We start from the raw sequence: 16,978 nt of genomic DNA, 5'->3' as shown, positions 1-16,978 counted from the left end.
GCTCTCGGCTGCGGACCTGGCCCTCTGATAGGTGCGGGCTAGGATCCACTTGGCTATTGTTCTCCCTGAGCGAAGCTTCAGGGCTTTGCTTGACCGCATGGCCCAACGGTCGCACACGTGGCAATGGCGGAGTACATTACAGTGAGGCACTCCAAAGGGATCTGTCGAGGATGGGCGAGTGGGCATCAACATGGCAAATGGGGTTCAATGTGGCCAAGTGCAAAATAATGCACATTGGAGCCAAAAATCCTAACTATAAATACACATTGATGGGGTCCAAACTGGCAAAGACTGACCAAGAAAGAGATCTTGGAGTCATAGTATCAATGAAAATGTCTAGACAGTGTGCGACTGCAATAAAAAAGGCCAACACTATGCTGGGGATTATTAGAAAGGGAATTGAAAACAAATCAGCCAGTATCATAATGCCCCTGTATAAATAAATGGTGCAACCTCATTTGGAGTATTGTGTATAGTTCTGGTCACCACACCTCAAAAAGAATATCATAGCATTGGAAAAGGTGCAGAAAAGGGCAACTAGAATGATAAAAGGGTTGGAACACTTTCCCTATGAAGAAAGGTTAAAGTGCTTGGGGCTCTTTAGCTTGGAGAAACGGCAGCTGAGGGGTGACATGATCGAGGTTTATAAGATTATGCATGGGATAGAGCAGGTTGAGAAAGAAGTACTTTTCTCCCTTTCTCACAATACAAGAACTCGTGGGCACTCCATAAAATTGCTGAGCAGTCAGGTTAGAACAGATAAAAGGAAGTACTTCTTCACCCAAAGAGTGATTAGTACATGGAATTCGCTGCCACAGGAGGTGGTGGCGGCTACAAGCATGGACAGTTTCAAGAGGTAATTAGATAAGCATATGGAGCAGAAGTCCATCAGTGGCTATTAGCCACAAGGTATAGATAGGAACTCTCAGTCTGAGGCAAGTGATGCTCTGTAGTCTTGGTGCTTGGGGGGGGGGCAACAGTGGGAGGGCTTCTAGTGTCCTGTCCCCCACTGATGGACCTCCTAATGGCACCTGGTATTCTTGGCCACTGTGTGACAGAGTGTTGGACTAGATGGGCCTTTGACCTGATCCAACATTGGCTTTTCTTATATTCTTATGTTCTTAACAAAATTTGTGACGGGGTATGAGCTTTCATTGGACAAATTTTGTTAGTCTTTAAGGTGCTACTGGACTCTTGTTTTTTTCCACTGCTCAGAGATGATAAATGCATCAACAACTGCTAGCCAAGCAGTAAGCCTCTGAATAACAGTGGTTCTCCTTCAGGAGAAGGCCTTAATCTCTATGCTGCTTGTTGACTCTCTGAGGCTGCTGGCTGACCCCTGTATGAAACAGGATGCTGGGTAAAATGGAGCACTGATCCAGTAGGGAATCTTTTGATATTTGTCTATGCACACTTTAGCCTGCTTTGTTCTGAGTGCTTAGAAGTAACTGAAAATGCTAAGTGTGGGGGGAAACCTCATCTTATTTTTGTTCCCTCTTCATTCCTGTTTCAAGAAAGGTATCAGGACTGTTCTCCTCCTACTATGTTTTCTGTACCCGAAGTCTCAGCAACCTGTTTTCTGTACCCCACACACCCCTTCTCTCTTCCTGCTTTTTCCCTTGGCTAGAGCAGATGTATCCAGCCGTCCACTTATCGCTCACCCTTGCTGACATTCCTGGTGGGAGGGGGAGAGGGAGAGAGACTGTGTGAATGTCTGTAGTTTAGGGAGGCAATGCTTGTAACCTTTTTCCCAAGCAGCACAGCATGGAACTTTAGCATGAGAGTGTCCTTGAAGAAGATAAGACTTTTGAATGGCTAGATGAACCATTGCATCTGTCTGGGTTTGTAAGTCTGCTTAGAATTATGACTGTGTGACGTATGTATGGAATGTGGGTTTTAGTTATACACTGGGTTCTTGCCTCTGTTCCTCAGTTCTGACAAAGAGTTCACTTTTTCAGCATCTCACCTCTTTAATAAATTTTATCTCAAGAAAGCCTGCGTGGAGAATGAAGTGACTGGGAACCTGACATGTTCTTTCTTCCAGGACATCACAAGGTAGTCTTCATGTTGAATAGCTATGCTTGATTTAAGTCTTCCTCTTTATTGAAGGTAATGGTACTAGGGCTTCAACCTCCACTCAACAAGATTTACTCCCCTTCTTTCTCAGACCTTAAGTACCAGCTGCCACCCACTTTGGTCTTGTCGGGTAGAATAATATACAACAGTCTACTAGATAAGCTGTCACATGTTAAATATCTGATACTGGTAGATGCTGAATAGCACTTACCTTTGATGGTTGCCTTGCGGTGTAAATCATCAAAGACCGAACTCCTTGCTGCTGCAGAGCCTTAGTAATTCTTCCAATTATTTTGTCTGTAAACAGAAATGTATTATAATAACTTACCAAAGTCAAGTTCAAAAGAGGTATGGAATCTTTGAGGATAACACATGCCAAGCCCTGAAAAAGGGTCCGTATCCACACTGCTTAGTATTTAAAGTATTCATTGAGTCTTACAATCTACATGGCAATTGACAAAAAAAAAAAAAAACCCAAACCAGAATAAGACATCAGTGCTGCCCTGAAGAGCTTAGTGCTACCATTAGGTGTTGAATGCTTCAGTTGAGATTTAGGGACTATTGAAGGTGATATTAAAATATATTAAAGAAGGCTACTGAGGAAAGTTTTAGTGGATGAAGTAAGAAAAAGAAGGCCCACACCTTGTTCTGGTAAAGTGAGGACTAATTTTGCTGGGCAGTGTGGTGGTTTGGATGTCCAATGAAGTAATTAAATGGTTTCTTTAGTGTATAGCCAAGTCCTAGAAAATCCTCTAAACCATAACCCAGGCTGGTGAAGTGGTGTTTGGTGGTGGGACTATGGGCATAAAATTCTAGGTTCTTGGGAGCTGAACAGGATGCAGCTAGTGGATAGTAGCAGCATACCTGTTCCAATCAAGCCTGTTGTGTGTGATCTTCAAGGAATGAGAAGAGACACAAGGGATTTTTGCCTGGGGCCAGGGGCGTCTCTCAGCCCGTCCTAGCCAGCCATTTAAATCTAGCAGGAGGAGGGAGGGGGTGGTCATGGACCACATGCTTGGTTCATGACCGCCCCCTCCCTCCCTCCTGCTAGATTTAAAGGGCCCTCCAGCTGGTTGGCGGGGCCATGTGGCCCCCACTGATCAGCTGAAACCCTTTAAATCAGGTAGAAGGGGAGGGAGAGGGATGGCAGGGCGATTGATTGAGCTTAGGGGTGTGGCTTGGGGGCATCCCCACCCACCCTGGAATGCCCCCCAAATCCCCCAGCTGGGGACCTGGCAACCCTCTTCCTCTCTGTTCTAATCAAGCCAATTAGACAATAGACGGGCAATATGCATCCTTTACTAGCATTCTTTAGATTCAGGTGGGTAGATGTGTTGCTCTGAAGCAGCAGAACAAAGTCTGAGTCCAGTGACACCTTTAAGATCAACTAAGGCTGCAGTCACACAGAGCATTAGCCACGCTACAGAGATGGAAGATAGGTGGATTTTCCGGGTGTGATCACACCGCCACATCTGGGAAGCGTAGAGCTCCCGTGGCTCACCCGAGGCTTCCCGCTGAAGATGTGGTTTAAAAAACTAGTACCTCCGAGGTACTAGTTTCCGGAAACGGCGGGGCAAGGGCGGGCGTCTGATCGTGTTTCCGGTGGTAGTTAGTGGCATCAGGCGCCCGCCCATGTCCCATCAAGGGTTCCCCCCCCAAGTCTCCAGGATGCGCAAAAGCACCCAACGGCGCATGCGCACAAGGAGGAAGCGACGTTGGCCACAGAAGGAGGAGTCAGCGTCACCTCCCGGTTTTGACAGCGGAGGAGGAGCACGCGTGTGGGTGGCTCCGCGAAGTGCCTTTTCAGACCTCCAGAGCGGAGCCGGGAGGATCTCCTGGACCACCCCGGGGGCGGGAGTGTCTGTCCCGTCGGCCTCCTCAGCCCATCCTCCAGTGCCGGCGGCCTGCGGGACCCAGTGCCCTTCTGCAGGGCCTGTCCAGGCTGCGATGTCCCGCCGGCCATTCAGTAGTCCTGCTGCTGCCTAGACATCTGATTGGCACCTCCCCCCTAACCACGGGACCTCCACGGGATGTCTGATCACGCAACCGTGCATTATTTTGCCCCGGGGCAAAAGCCACGCGTCCCCCCCGCATTTTCCAGCCCGTGTGACTGGGGTCTAAGTTTTATTCAAGGTATAAGCTTTTGTGTGCTTTTGTGTGCTGAAGAAGTTCTTCAGATGCATCTGAAGAAGTGTACATGCACACGAAAGGTTATACACCTTGAATAAAACTGTTAGCATTCTTTACAATACTCCTCCCGCCTTCTGACAGGTATAAAAAGACTCAGATTCCTACTCATGTCTTATGAAGGGAGCGTTGACTTTCAAAAACTGTTGGGTTTAGCAAGTTGAACAACACTTCAGTAATTATAGAGTTAACTTTGTTAGTCAACAGGAAGTCATATGTGCTTACTGTAACCAATGCTCCCTCTAAGCAGTGGAGTCTTGTGAGCAAAAATTCTACTTTGTGAGCTACTGGCATTAAAGTTGTGAGCAAGCGATTTGGCTACTGCATAAATTAGTTTGCTCTGGAGTCATCCCTCCTGACCTAAGACAAAAATGTGTGAGCTGGAGGCCAAAAAAATGTGAGCTAGCTCACACTAACTCAGTTTAGAGGGAACACTGACTGTAACCAATCTGTTATCAAGTGTGAAAAGCCCATGAATCTTGTAGGAGGTCTTAAATGACCTGAACTTTAGCGCTGTGATTGGCAATGTATTGGCTATTTTGCATATTGGGGCCTCTTCCCTGTCTTTGTCTGCTTGGTATGTGTAGTTTTCTAGCTGTAAACATGTAGGATGTAGAGTTTGTTGTTTTAAGTCCTGGTTACCCTTTCCCTGTTAGTTCAAGTAAAGTTGTTTTCTTTTTCAAACATACCCATGGACTCTGATTATTTTTCATTGCTCTGCTAATTTAATCTCTGCTAAAGAATATTTTTCTACAAATACTTTTCAAAAGCTTATCCCCAGAAAATCTCGCTGGTCTCTAAGTTGCTATTGGACTCAAATCTAGCTGTTCTACTGCAGACCAATATGGCTCCCCTCTGAAACTTAGAAAGGGAATGTTGCCCCCAAGCAACTAAGCCTCTGGGCAAAATGCTTCTGATGCTGTGCTGTGAGTTGCAGGTGCAGCATAGGAAGATCAAGAGCAAGGATATGAAAATATATATATTTCATTTGGGCTTTGTTCCATCTTTTAAAAATGTTCATTCCCTTTCATTTCCCATTGGTTCCAGTGGGAAACATGCTTTTACTTTTTATCAGATGGGATGAAATTTCCAGGGATTTATTCCTTACCCAAGGGATCCTACCTGCCAAACCTCAACCAGACAGGGGGGGGGGGAAATCCCTGTTTTAAAGGCAATTAAAGACAAAATACATTTTTAGTGGTTGAATCAACAAAGCTCTCTCCCAGCCAGCCATGTTTGGTAGCACCACGGTGGAAAAACGTCTGTTGCAAGATGTGCTTGACTCTGCAGAATGGAAATGTTGCTTGTCAGTGTCCTTCTTTTTGACTCTACCCCCACCCCCAGTTTTCTCTCTCTACACCAGGCAGCCAGGTGACAGAATATCAGCTAATCCACGCCATTAGTTTTCTTCTTCATTTTGTTGTAATCAATAGGTTTTCATGTTTTTCATTGGTTAATTAAGGAATGCCCATCCCCTAGGAAGGGTTCAGAGTATCACTCAAGTACATAGGCAGGTAGGAGTTGAGATGGAGTGTTTTCTTGGTGACTCTCAGCACAACACAAGAAGATAGGGAGAGTTATCTAGGCAACTGGGTGACTGTCCCTATCACACATACATACATACACACCCCAATCCTGTGCTTTGCTTCCGCCACCTTTCTTCTGTGACTGCAAAGTCCTTGAATAGCTACAGTTGAAATTAATTAAAGATACATTGAAGAAGGTATCTGACACCCCACAATACACTTGCATAGGAATTGGCTCTAAGGCCCAACCCAGTATGTAGCCACTTGAATCCACTGGGTTGTGTACAATGAGTATCCCAAGTCAGCAGGTTGGGAGACACTGCTTTGCAGGTGTGTTGGAAGACAGAGTAGAACATACACCCATAATCTGGGAAGTTGTATGTAAATTGAATAATTCTCATGTCACAGACAACGCATGTACAGCTGAAAATGTGATACAAGCACCAAATTTATTCAGGTAATAGTCCCCAGTCTCATTTGTAAAATGAACACACACTGGTGCTTTCTTACAAACTGAATTACACACATACAGGCAGAATGTAGATACATTCACTGTAACATGTGAACAAGACTAGAGAGTGCATTGGAAGATATGCATTCATACTCTGCATATGTGCTTTCTGATTCAACAAGGGGGTCTTCATGGAAACCTCTTTCCACATGTAATCCCACCCACTGCAAAAAGTTATAAACAATTCATCCCTTGTACAGTGCTTACCGTTTTCCATCAGTGCCTTTAAAGTGGCAGGTTCATCTTTTCTACAGGAGTCAAATGGAAGAAAAATTAAAATATAGCATAGGAAGGAACACTGAAAACTACTACCTGCAGTTTTAAAGGACTTTTGTATTTCAAGTATATGCTACAATCAGGACCTAGTAAACTAATATAATATAAAAAAGAGTGATTTCTGGTTTATCCTAAGAGCAGAGTATTTTATATGTTATATCAAAAAATGTTAGGCGTAATTTTAAAAAGACAGCCAGTTCTTTTGTTTAATTTGGGAAGGTGCAAGTAACTTGATTAGAAGAATCAGCAACTTGGAGAATACAAAATGGGAGCTTCCAAGAGAGAAGGCCTTTGAAATGCCAAGAAAGATTTGAATTTTTCTGTAAGACTCAAAATATTGTTCATCATTATTTCCATGTTTGAGAAGTGACCACCATTTTGCACATGCATGCAAGAGTCTTGGTCTTTAGCACCTCCTACCTCTTGGTTGGTTGTAGCCTGATCACAAATAGATTGGGTTTGGATGCATTCACCATTAGATGTGATGTTTCAGGGCCATCTACATTCACCAAGGGAACATTCAGAGATTTTTGAAGGTATTCTGTTAGATGACTGAGAGCCTGGCAGTCAACAGCTGGCAAAACTAAAGAGGAGGGTGAAGCCTTAAGAAATTCCTGTATTAAGTACAAAGAAAAGTTAATTATAATATAGGGATGATTGCTTTTTATACTCTGCTAGGCTTGATTACAGTCTTTTATAGTATTCATTGTGAAAAAATAACTTTGTTATTCTCAACAAGAAAATGACATACAATTTTATTACCAAAACAACCTACTAAATGATAATCAGTGAGTCTAAAAAACACGTTCAAATGTTTTCCAAAACAATTTTGGAAAAAATTAATATTTGTGCATGGAGTAGGACAAACTGGCTAGTTTTCAATCAGCTCATGGTGTGGTGAAAAACTCAGTGCTTTGATAAAGGGGAAATACTGTTTTTAACAAGGAATGTTTGGCTATTTAAAATGATCCTGGTCTAAGATGTTCCATTTCAGTAATTTAAAGCCGCTCCACATAAGCATGTTCAAGATAACTACTCCTTCAAGTAGTGACTAGGGATGCCAGCCTCCAGGTGGGACCTGGGGACCCCCCTGGAATTACAGCTCATTTCCAGACTGCAGAGATTAGTTCCCCTGGAGAACATGAATGCTTAGAAGGGTGGACTCTATGGCATTGTACCCCACTGAGGTCCCTGTCCTCCCCAGGCTCCATCCTCAATTTTCCAGGAGTTTCTCAACCTGGATCTGGCAACCCAACCCCCCCCCATCCCCCACTGGTGGCCAGAGGAGACCTGGCAATCCTAGGTGATTTGTGTGTGGGGACATTCAAAGACAATAGATAACATTTTCACAAGAAAATCACACTGGGAAACTGCTGGAATTGCAGGGCCTTCCTGGCCTCCTACCTTGTGTGGCAGTCCCCATGGCTACTGTTTTTAGAAGAGTAAAGGGGATAGGAAAGAAGTGACCATGACTCATTAATTGCCCTCCCACCTTTCCTCCTACAATCTGAACAATGACTTTTCTTATTTAATTCCCAAGCTGCCTAGTCACATCTAGCTGACTCCCTTATGCTTCTTTATCCGTCTGCCAAATTTCTTGCATAACATCAGTATATCTTTCCGTGTTCCCCTGGTGCTTTTAGGAAGCACACGGTTACCAGTCAGTTAATTATGCCAAGGAAAGTCTCACAAATGTAACTGCTTAGCTTCAATCATATGCTACCAAAGTACAACTCACCACCACTCATACACATTTCAAAACTATCTTGAAGGGTGTTGTCAACAATGATTATGCAGCTCTGATTCAGATTGTTTACAATACACTAAAAACATGCACCAGGGAAGAGTGCAAATGGATATTGATAGAGGGCTGTTCAGTTTCAGAGCCATGTATTTTGCTTGTGGCTTTTATGGGCCAACATATCTTCTCTAAGAAAGTGCTGGTGCCAGATCAATTGATTGCAATATGGAAGTATATTTGGAGAAATCATATTTGTTAATTTGGTCTCCTTAAGGAGGAAGCCTGTATTCCTATGGGTCCTTATCACCCCACTGGGTACACAACTGTCAGTAGGAAGTCTAAAGCATTACTGATATGAATTATGGTTTATTGGAAGGCATTACTGCACAATATACTACAACAGCAAATTGCGAAACGCAAACTGGATTGGATGCATAATACATGAATACATATGAAAAAGCATGGATATAAAGCCATCAGAAAGATGCAAATGGCTACAGAAAATAATATGAATACATAAAAAGGCAATGCAGAAGCAGGAGCAAATAAAACAAAAATCTAAATCAGTAGAAAACACACCAGGCTGTGAAGAGATGAACCACAAACCACTAGACCTTTTAAATACACTTGAAACAAAAAGTTGCAGGCATGAGAGCAAATTTAATACATATTAGCTAATCTAAATGCTAAACCATTAATTGCCACCCTACAATCCTTCTGTCCTAGTTTTAGCTCAGTTGATTAGCAAGCAAGCTGATGCAGTTTCATAGCTACCTATCTAAGGATCCAGGAAGGGTGAAGAGGCAGGACTCTCACAGACTTGTGAGCCTCTCAAACCTCAGAATCCTGAGACAGGGAAGAGGGGAGGGGTGAGGATAGGCCTTTGGAGGCCTCAAGACATCCTCAAAGCAGCAGTGCCTTAAAGAGGAAAGGCTGCTTCTGGCCTGAAAAGCTGCTTCCAAACCTGCTTTCCTTCTGGCCTTTTCTACATTTCTCTTGGGCAGAGCTGGTACCATGGTGCACACCACTCCTCAGAGGTGGAGACAAATGTGTGACTTAATTTTCCCTTCATTTGTTGATTACTTTGGCAGTGAGGGGACTACAAAAGCCTATACCTATGTCATCCTCCCAGTATCCCAAAACAATTTGTTGGTCAGAGCACTTATTAATCATGAGACCGGTCTTCTTGTTCATCATAGGTACAGGTGTACACCTGTGTCCTGGGGACTTTTTGCTCACTCATCAATCAGAAGTGCATTCTGGGGATGTCTAATGGTGAGTTTCAGCCTGAGTTCAAAGAAAAGTCCTCCTGAACAACATGATTTTGAATGTAAACAGTCAGGGATGTCTGTTCACCCTTATGTGTGGAACCTAGTCCTGAGCGATCTGATTCTCATGGTGTCTCGGCAGCTGCTTATTGTAACTCAGATGGCAAAGTTAATATTCCAGTTAATACACCAGTTTCTGGGCTCCTTTAGGTGAATCCAGGTTCTTTCAAAGCCATTGGAATAATCACACAAAATAAGATCAAAAATCCAGCAATCCATGCTTCTCCTCAGTCTATAATATGATGTAGAGTCATGTACAATTGAGATCCTCTTATGGTAGGGACCTTTAGGCAAGTTGCCCCCCCTAATAAAAAAAATCTCTCCATATTAAGATGTACTTTCCCAGTTTTTACAGCAGTTAGATGTTCCCCATGAAATGGACAACAATCACTTGGTGTTATATCATTGCAGCATCAGCAAAAGGCTCAGTTTCTTATGGCAAACAACACAGAATCAGGGTCTGAAATCCATTTCATTCAAAGATGGAGGCTGTAACTGTGCCAATCCAGTGCCAAATAATGTACCAGATTAACAATATTCTAGACTAGGAAAAAGGCCTGTTGCAGAAATAAATACAACGATCTCTAGAAAGAGGCTCTGGGCGGGTGCCCCGGGCTTAGACACTCAATGTCAATTTGCTGTGGCAACCTCAGCAGGGTATAATGACACTGAGTCTACCATTTTCTCCAGAGGAACTGATCTCTGCTACCTAAAGAACAGTTGTAATTTTGAGTGATCTCCAGCTCTCACCTGGAGATTGGCAATGATGGTTCCCCAGAAGGGTATGGTTGGTTTGGAGGGTGGAGTCTATGGCTTTGTACCTGTCCGAGGTCCCATGCCTCCTGAAACCTCACCCTCTCCAGGCTCCATCCCTCACATCTCCAGAAATTTCCCAACCTGGAGTTGGCAACCCTATCTCCTTCCCAGCCAATCATCAACCTACTTTTATTTCTCCCTCACTCTTCAGCTTTCCACCCCCCACACACCTGCAGCCTCTCCCGTGTTCTGAAGCCCTGACTGCTACGTCACATTGGCTGTCATACAGGGGCCACCTCAGCAGCATATAAGGATACAGAGCCCACCATTTTCTCCAGGGGAACTGATCTCTGCCATCTGGAAAGCAGTTGTAATTCTGAGTGATCTCCAGCCCTCAGCTGGAGATTGGACACATTTTACCTCAGAACAGCAAACTGTTTAGAATGTTGGAGACGAGACTCAAGCAATGTAGCCAGTGGATAGGGACAGATTCTGAGTGACACACCAGGGCGCCAACCAATTCTGGAGCGTGTGGAATGTACTAGAGAAGTGCCACCACCATTCGGCTTTTATATATAAGGGAGATTCATCTGAATTGGAAAATTTTAAATTAAATCAGCATGTAGCCTTATACAGCTAAACCACACTTAGGTTACCAAATGGCAATACGTGTGAACATCAAAGTTGTAGTGCGGGGCTTCCAGTGCAATGCTGCTGCCTTGGTTCACAGTAAAACAAACTCCACTATATCTATTTCATTTAAGATCAATTTTCTGTCTAGTCTGCTAACATTAACAGTTTGTTGCACACCATTACTTAATGTAATGTTGGCCCCTGCCACACGGGGCGGGGGGAGGGGAGAATGCCCAAAATGCGGCTTTTTAGAGCCGCACCAAAAGAGACACGCGGTGGCGGGATCTGACAGATCCCTCCCGTGAGCCGCCGCGCAGTTGCTCCCTGGCACAATCAGATGCCGGGGGGGGGAAGCCACGGAAGGGAGCGCGAGGCAGCTGGCTGCGCATGTGTGCACATGCACAGTTCAGCCGGGAGCCTCGATTGCTCCTGAAGATGGGTGCGCCGGCGATCTCACAGCCGCGCTTGCTGCACCATTTCAGGTAGGTCCTACCTTTTTCTAGGCTTTTTTTCCTATGCGCATTTTTGGCCTAAAGGGCTGGATCGGGGACGGGTGCACGCCACTTCCCAGATGTTGCGGTGTGATAGTGCCCGTTTGCTGTGCCCCCGATCTGTCCCTCTTCCAGGCCTAAACTTGCCATGTGACCGGGGCCGTTATTAGATTTCTCCTCCTGCTCTTGCCTCCCCTCCCCTGGTTGCCAGCACTTCCTTGACCTTTTCATATCTCATTTTGATTGCTCAGATATTTTCCTACAGCCTAAGCTCCCTTTAGGATGCTAATTTCAAAGGAAAAAACTACAGCAAGCCATTTTATCAGCTTCCTCAATTGGTCAATTAACAGCGTTGAGAATGGCAACACAGCAAAGATGACAATGAAGGGAAATGATGGGTGTGATCTAACACAGTCAGGTAATTCATGTCAAAGGGAGAGGGGAGCCAAGTAGAGAAAGCTTTTTGTCAGCTGAAGAAAATCTAGGCTGAGTTTCTGTTCCTTCTCTGTTGCAAGCAGAAGCAGGAGCCTTTGGCTCTTACCCCAAGGTTTTTGCCTGTGGCTCTGAGCAAGCCAAACTACCAAACTCAAGCTGAGGCCAGGATGTTGAAATGTGTTTTAGCTTACCTGGTTCAAGCTGCATGTTTGTATTTGTTTTGTAAGCTGCTTTGAGTCCCCAAATGAGGATAAAAGCAAGGTATAAATGCCCAACAAACCAAACACGGGGCCATGCAGCAGCCAGTTTGAAGGTTTATTTGGTTGTCAGAGTGCTCAAGGCATATAACACAGCAAAGTCTGCTTAGTGATTGTTGATAAGAAACACACACACAGCCTCTTTATCTTTGCAAAACTAATATGAGTCCTATATTGTAAGGAACTTCATTCTAGACAGGACAGAGTAGAGATAGGCCTCTAATCTAGTCTAACTAGCTAGGATGGATAGAGATGCAGAAACCATGTCTTGTCCTCAAGGTGCCAAGATGGAGAAGAGTGGCACAATGTGGAGAGAAGGTGTCAAACTGAAAGAAAGGAAGATTCCCTGAGTAGCAATCTACACATCAAAGGGGTAGTATCAAAGCAGTAGAAGGGAAGGATGATCAGTGTTCTTGCCAATCTATCTCTCTGAGTCTCTCATAGATCTCATAGATAAGAGACAGCACAGTCCTTTACTTCCAACACCATTCCTGAGACTCTGGAACTCCAAGAGGCATGGGAAATAGTAAGCAGCTGATTGTTCTATGTGAAGTGTCAGAGATCCTTGGCTTTAAAAAAATTTGAATGTTGTAGTCTAGTCAACATTTTATTGTATGTATTATTTTGCTCTTACTGCATTGTCTGCTACTTTTGTGATTCCATATTTTGCACTGCTTATGATATACCATGCCTGATATTTTTGCAGGCATTTGTAATCCTAGTCCTATGTATCAGATGTATAAGATTACAGATTTATAAGTACTAGGCTAGCCAGACCCCCCCCCAGTTTGGCAGGGGTTGCCCAATTTGGAGGGGCTCCTTCCTACCTGCCAGCCAGCTGGTGGGCAGGGGGAAGCCCTGCCCCCAAGAGCAACCACCTGGCCTCCCCCCCCCCACCTCTCCCCAGCAGGGTTTAAACGGACCCTTAGATGCTGCTGGGGAGAGGCAGGGGCCACACGCTTGCACTCCCAGCCCTGAATTCGGGACTTGGTGTGCAGGCGTGTGCGGCTTGTCCCCCCCACCTCTCCCCAGCAGGGTTTAAAAGGGCCCTTAGATGCTGCAGGGGAGAGGCGGGGGCCGCATGCTTGCACTCCAAGCCCTGAATTTGGGGCTTGGCATGCAGGCACGCGTGGCTTCCCCACACACACACCTCTCCCCATCAGGGTTTAAAAAGAACCTTTACAGTCTGCTGGGAGAGGTGGAGGCCTCCGCTCTCCAATGTGATGATGTCACTTCTGAGTGATGTCATCATGCTGGGGACTCCCCACCCCTCCAGTAATGCCCCCCAAAGTCCCCCACTGGGGACTTTGAGGGACCTGGCAATCCTAATACTAGGAATAAGGCCCTGTAATGTATTCATCTCCGACCACGTGCAAGGCTAATTCTCCATGCAGTCATGCGAAGCTTCTGAGCTTCGCTCCCAGAGACAATGGCCCAAGCAGAACCTAGCCCGCCAATCAGAGGGCTAGGCTCCCAGCCGAGAGCCCATGGAACTCTCGGCCCCTGTAAATAGCCTATCACTGCACTGGTGTGTGTGGGGGGGTGTTTTGGCTGTGGGGATTGTTGCACGTATAAGCTGGCCTGCGAGCCAGGAAAAGATGTCTTGTTCTGCACTAAGTAAAGTATGAGAGCTGAATTCACTAAGTAAGTCTCAGTACTTTTCAGGCCTGTTGTGGAAATAGATACAATGAGCTTTAGAAAGAGGCTCTGGGCAGATGCCCTGGCCATGGGCATTCAGGGTCAATTTGCTGTGGTGACCTCAGCAGGGTATAAGGACACAGAGTCCACTGTTTTCTCCAGGGAAACTGATCTCTGCCATCTGACGTGCAGTTGTAATTCTGAGTGATCCCTAGCCCTCACCTGGGGATTGGCAACAATGGTTCCCAAGGAGGCATTGTACCTGTTTGAGGTCCCACCCCTCCTCAAACCCCACCCTCTCCAGGCTCCACCCCTCAAATCTCCAGAAATTTTCCAACCTGGAGTTGGCAGTCGTATCTCCTTCCCAGCCAACCATCAACCTACCCTTATCTGCCCCTCTGACTTCAGCTTTTCCCCCCCCCCCCCGAAGCTTTTACCTAGGAAAAGTACAGTCTTTCTCTGCAGTGGGGACCAAAGCAGCTCACGTCATTCTCCTCTCCCCTCTTTGATCTGCACAACAACTCTGTGTGATAACTTAGGCTGAAAGTCTGTGACTGGTCCAAAATCACCCACTCAGCTTCCACAGCAAGAACCTGGGTCTGGCAGACCCTGCTCTGAAGTGCTGCTACGCCACATTGGCTGTGGTATTGCCTGGTTATCACAACTGAACTCCAGACAACAGATCTCTCTCTCCCCCTGGAGAAAATAACTGCTTTGGTGTGTGGACTCTCTGGCATTCTATTCAGCTGAGGCCTCTGCCCTCCCCAGACTCTGGCTTCCATAGATTCCACCACAAAATCTTCAGAAATTTCCCAACCTGGAGCTGGCAACCCTAGTCAGGTCTGGCCTCAGTGAGTTCTCCACAAAGGCCAAAGTAGGCCTGGAAAGGGCCTCCTCTCCCTGCCTTTTTACTGACAGAACCAAGCTTGGTTGCCTAGCAACAGCCACTGAGGGGAAAGTAGGGTTGCCAGCTCTGAGTCAGGAAATACATGGAGATTTGATGGATGGATCCTGTGGAGGGCAGTGTTTGGGGAGGGGAAGGACCTCAGCAGGGTATAATGCCATAGGGTCTACCCTCCAAAGCAGCCATTTTCTCCAGGGGAACTGATTTCTGTTATCTGGAGATCAGTTGTAACAGTGGGAGATCTCCAGGTCCACATGAAGGTTGACAGCCCTAGAGGAAAGAGAGCCACACAGAGACTGGTTTGATGGCTGCTGGCCCAGCTCAGTAGCTTGCCAGCCATGGAAAAGTCAAGCAGGAGAAGCTTCTTCATCAGGAGAGACAGACATTTTGGCAGTTTATTCTGACAGCGAGGGAAGAGTGGCCAAGCCAGCAGTGGGCAGGAGAGAGGAGCGGACTCAGCACCCAACCAATGGCACGCAAGTACTCTTGAGTGGCAGTTGACAGGCTGATGACTGATGGAGTTCACAGCATAGCCAATGGGAGTGCTGGAAAGTGCCAATACATTAGGACTTTTATATATATCAGATAACATATTTATAGTCCACCTTTCTCACTGAGACTCCACACAGGAACACACAGGATCCATTTAAACCGTAGGATGAGACATGTAATAAACTATGTAATAAGACTAGGATTACAGCGATCCTTTACAGTGGATGCCACGGTGTCCACTGACACCATTCCTGGTGCCTGCCAATTGTTTTTAGAAAGTGGGTGGGGCCAGGTGGGGTTTTTGCACAGCAAGTCTTCTGATTGTCCACTGGAAATCTGATTGGCTGTGCAGATTCCTAAAATGTTGCATCTTCAATGTGTGACTAAAGGTAAGCAGGGGCACCCATTCTGTGCTGGCTTCACCTCCTGCAGAAGCCAATTTTTGGCAGCCATTTTATACTTGTGCCCACCACATTATGTTAGAATTCTGAACGTGCCCACAGGCTCAAAAAGATTGGGGGGCCCTGCCATAGAGTATAAGATGTGATAAATTCAACAATGAAGAATATATGTAGGCAGAAAACACTGCAGCAAGATCAGAATAATACATTCAGCATTGCTTTATATTGTTCAGTCTGCCTAAAGTCTTCATGAGAAAGGAAGCTATAATAAAATAAATAAATGAAATTGGTTGGCTGTGCCAGAGTACAATAGCTGCAGCTACCCCCTTGCATGGCATAATAGTAGCATGGAGGGAGAAAGACGCATCAATTCCTATGAAAAATCACTCCACAAGATGCTCTCCATACTTAGGGGACCAGGATTGTGTCCAGTTATTCCCATCCAGCTCCAGAAAAGGTGATATGAGCCCATAAGTGATGCAGATCTGATTGTGCCTCTGCAACACAGCGGTCATCTAAGTGCCACTAAACCTGATGGGTTTCTGACATAGGTAATGCCTCTAATCACTTAAAGCACATACAACCAAAGCCTTCCTGCTTTAACTATAGAGAGGCTGTTTAAAGGATCTGAATAACATGATCTTTTTCTATAAGACTGATGCATTAGCATTATTTGTTAAAAGTAAATCAAAGAACCATCTGTTTCCTCTCAGGTAATAGCTGTTTGGCCATCATCATGATAAGCCAAGAGATAATTAGCATTGCTGCTATTCCTGAAACATTTGGTTTATATTGCTGATCATCTGGTTTTTAGATTTATAACACATGCCCTATCGCTGGACTGAGAATTTGCCCACTAATCACTCTTTTAGCTCTGCTGAAAAGTATATCACTCAGTTGATAAAATATTCATCTGAACTTGACAAAATCTCCTAAAGAGAACCAGCTGAGAAAGGGCAGAGAGACTGCTACACTGGGAACAAAAAAATGTAATGAAACATGAGGCTTTTCATCATTATCCATAATCTCCATTAAATGTGTTCATAGAAATTGACCTGTGAAGGTTTAATTTAGTTTCTTTATGATGTACTGAGTGGCGCAGTTTAGTATGAAAGTCTACAGCACGCACCATCTAATTTTTGCCTTATGGTATTTGTTATGATAGTTAGAATGGAATGATGGTCAGAGTTCTAGACTATGACAGGGGAGGCCTGGGTTCAAATTCCCATTCAGTCATGATGCTTGCAGGGTAACCTTGGGCCAGTCATTCACACTTTAAACCTAGCCTTCCTCTCGGGGTGCACTCCGCCCTAGGTGCAGCTTGAA

At 45.2% G+C, this 16,978-nt stretch overlaps 1 protein-coding gene across 1 annotated transcript in view; it reads right to left on the bottom strand.

The window, feature by feature from the left end:
- The window catches only part of LOC107116860 (V-type proton ATPase subunit S1-like), a 92,483-nt gene that overhangs the window by 40,143 nt on the left and 35,362 nt on the right, over positions 1–16,978 (bottom strand). The window contains exons 4-6 of the mRNA XM_015418877.1: positions 6,997–7,190; positions 6,508–6,548; positions 2,288–2,373 (exon numbers count right to left, since the gene is read on the bottom strand). Coding sequence (XP_015274363.1) covers positions 2,288–2,373; positions 6,508–6,548; positions 6,997–7,190 — 321 coding nt within the window. The remainder of the gene's footprint in view (positions 1–2,287; positions 2,374–6,507; positions 6,549–6,996; positions 7,191–16,978) is intronic.

Source organism: Gekko japonicus, unplaced genomic scaffold, assembly GCF_001447785.1.
Source record: "Gekko japonicus isolate JY-2015 unplaced genomic scaffold, Gekko_japonicus_V1.1 scaffold1837, whole genome shotgun sequence".
NCBI lineage: Eukaryota > Metazoa > Chordata > Lepidosauria > Squamata > Gekkonidae > Gekko > Gekko japonicus.
This window is presented reverse-complemented; position numbering and strand designations above follow the sequence as displayed.